Source organism: Protomyctophum bolini (genome assembly GCF_963924005.1).
Source record: "Protomyctophum bolini genome assembly, chromosome: 19".
NCBI classification, from domain to species: Eukaryota; Metazoa; Chordata; class Actinopteri; order Myctophiformes; family Myctophidae; genus Protomyctophum; species Protomyctophum bolini.
This window is the reverse complement of record NC_137880.1, coordinates 6,414,673-6,417,653: the sequence shown is the minus strand read 5'-3', so window position 1 is coordinate 6,417,653 and position 2,981 is coordinate 6,414,673. Positions and strand designations below refer to the sequence as shown.

The following is a 2,981-nucleotide window of genomic DNA, read 5'->3' as shown; positions in this document are numbered from 1 at the left end:
GCAAGTAATAATTTCGCTTGGTCTCTTCAAAGTGACATGCAGCCAAGTTTTTTTCAACCACATTACGTCATCACATATACACACCATGTACTCTGGTCCCAGTTCTCAACGATGACGTAATGTGGTATCTGGTCCCAGCAAACCAGGCACAGACTTACGGTTGAAAAAAACTTGGCTGTCACTTTTTGGAACCAAGTAACCACCACCACTGGTATATTAATTCATCGTTTTGATCGCTGGATCCCTGAAGAAGATCCCAGTGATCGAAACGTTGCATTAATAAAGTTAGAGTTATTACCAGTGTATATTACCAGTGCTGCGGGCTCTATTTGTCCAGCACCTGGGCTAGAGTGGATGTGCATGCTCTATTACCTTTGTAAGTCAGCATGGGGACCCTTCCTTGAAAAGGAGTTGTTGCAACTCAAGGGATTTACTAGTGATATTTTATATCATATCTTATATGGTGCAAATGGCAATGTTACCCTTATTGATGATGCCTATATAATTTACTGATAACATCACAAAACCTGTTTTTTTTATTCAAAGACACATTAAAGGAGACCAGGTTGATCTGTTCAAGCCATAAGGCCTCAGCTCAGTCAGCTGGTGTCCATCCGTCATACATTTTAACTCTTTATGTAACGTTCAGTGACTCAGACACTCACGACACAGAAAGCATCAGGCAAGTTCACATAAAAGTTGAATTGAAAAAAAAAGTTTATTGAAAAAAATATACATTACATAAAAAGTTTTTGAAAAATGTTGAATTGTTTTTATATAACAATAAATCTTCTATTCAGGGCACAACATATTTTAACGTGGGGTCCACGGCCAAATACATTTGGGGGTCCTTGGCATGAAAAGTTTGAAAATCACTGCTTTATAGTAAACTAAACACGAATGTAATTTGACCACAACAAAATAATCATAATATCTTCAAAACTGAGTAATATTCATCCTTAAAGACTCGTATTATCATCATCATCATCTCTAACTCTATTGTTCCACAGTTACACTGATCTTCCCATGTGACATCTTCAGAGGTACATTATGACAATTGGCAATGTATGGAAAGAGTGTTTCGGTGAAGGTGTGTGTGTAGGTGTGTATGTGTGTGTTAGTATCAGGGTCAGAGAATGACAGCTTTCCTTCATCCCAGTCCAGCTGGACTCTGATCCTCTGAGGTTTCTGCTTCAATGAGATCATCTCTTCTTCCATATCATCCTCTGAAGAACTTGCAGTGTATTTGCCTCCTTTGCCTTTACAGAGCCCTATTTCCCATAGGGCTCTGTTTGGACCCCAACTGTTCCCGTTCCTCTCGTACGACTCTGCTAACACACCCACTAACCAGCCTGTGTTGTCTCCAACCTCAACAGTCCAGCTGTGAGTCCCTGAGTTAAAGCCCTCAGAACCCACGAGGAAGGCAAGCTGGTCAAACCTCTCTGGGTTGTCTGGAAGGTCCTGACATTCGTCCCATCTCATGCAGCTGGTCAGATCATCAGACAGAGTGTATACTGGATGTGCAGTGTTGGGGTCCAGAATGACAGGAGTGTAGGAGACAATGTCTTTCATCTTGTTCCAGACTCTGAAGGTCAGGTTGCCCAGGTGTTTGGCCACATCTATCAGTGATCCCGAGACCGGCTGTGGGTCCTGCAGTGTGAGCTGGACTCTTTCCATTGTGGTCTTGTAGTTCTGCAGGAATGAGATGTGTTCAGATTTCAGCTCCTTCTCTATGGCTCTGATTGTGTTTGAAAGGGTTAATATGTCTCTGTTCTGACCCTCAGTCTTCTCCTTCACCATCTGACTCTTCTGCTGCTCTTCCTCCCTCAGTGCAGCGATGCTGGCCTCCTCTTCCTCTTGTAGAAACTGATGAAGCTTATTAAACTGTTCCTCAATCTGCCTCTCTGTGTTTCTGACCTGGACCTTAATGTGTTCTGCTGTTTTGTCACTTTTTGCTTTAATGTCGTTAAATACCTCCAGTTTCTCCTGTAAAGGCTTCAGCGATTTCTGGACTTCCTCCTTGTGCTCCAGTGCAGCTTCATCGACGGGTCTGAAACGGTGGTTGGTGTGTTTTTCTGAATGAAGGCACACGACACACACTGGCTGCTGACATTCCAGACAGAACAGTTTGAGTTTCTCAGCATGCAGACCGCAGAGATGATCCTCAGGCCCTGATGAAGTCCTCTGACGCTTTGAAGGTCTCTGCTGTATGAAGGCCTCGCACAGGTTCTTCAGAGCCAGGTTACAGGGTGGAGATTTTTTCTTATTTATTTTCTTACAAACAGGACATTCCTTTGTTCCCTTCTCTCTCCACCATTCCTGCAGACAGTCTTTGCAGAAGCTGTGGCTACACGACAGGACAACTGGATGTTTAAAGATGTCACGACACACAGGACAGGAAAAATCTTCCTCTGAAAAAGATGACTTGTTGGAAGCCATTTAGACTCTGGATTACGCTACAAACACAGTGGTGGTAAAGGTCCGTCCTGTAGACAATTCCCTGGAGTTTATTTTCACCGTGAAGCAGCAGGTTCCAGTGGTCTGGGTAACTGGGTTCAGTATTTCCTCCTGTAGTGGTGTAGTAGACACTGGACAGTTTCCTCCCTCACTTCAACAGTGCAGTGCAAGTTGTGTGCTAGGTCTGAAGGTGAAAGAGGCTTTTATAATCAGAGGTCTGGCAGGGGGCGGAGCTGTTGCAACAACACTATCTGTTGAACAGATCGTCCTCCCACCTCCCCCAGTTTAGAGGTCAATTTCAATGTGAAAGGCCTGAAGGCCCATCACAAACGACAGCCTGATTGGCCATCATCACCAAACAAGTTTTACAGGGCAAATAAAATGAAAGTGGCTGAAACAACAAAATTATTTTACATTTAAACTTGATAAAGGGCAGCCTGATTTTATTTATTTATTTATACGTTTATTTAACAGGGTTTGTAACCAAGGCTAAATTGCAACCCCAGTCCCTGGTTAGGCCTTAT

At 43.3% G+C, this 2,981-nt stretch overlaps 1 protein-coding gene across 1 annotated transcript; it reads right to left on the bottom strand.

Moving 5' to 3' along the window:
- Window positions 1-996: 996 nt before the first annotated feature.
- On the bottom strand, window positions 997-2,439 carry LOC308334520 (E3 ubiquitin-protein ligase TRIM39-like; the record flags this gene model as incomplete). Its single annotated transcript, XM_080791318.1, has 1 exon — window positions 997-2,439. One exon carries the CDS (start codon window positions 2,437-2,439, stop codon window positions 997-999), a length of 1,443 nt encoding a protein of 480 aa, XP_080647444.1.
- Between the last annotated feature and the right edge of the window lie 542 nt (window positions 2,440-2,981).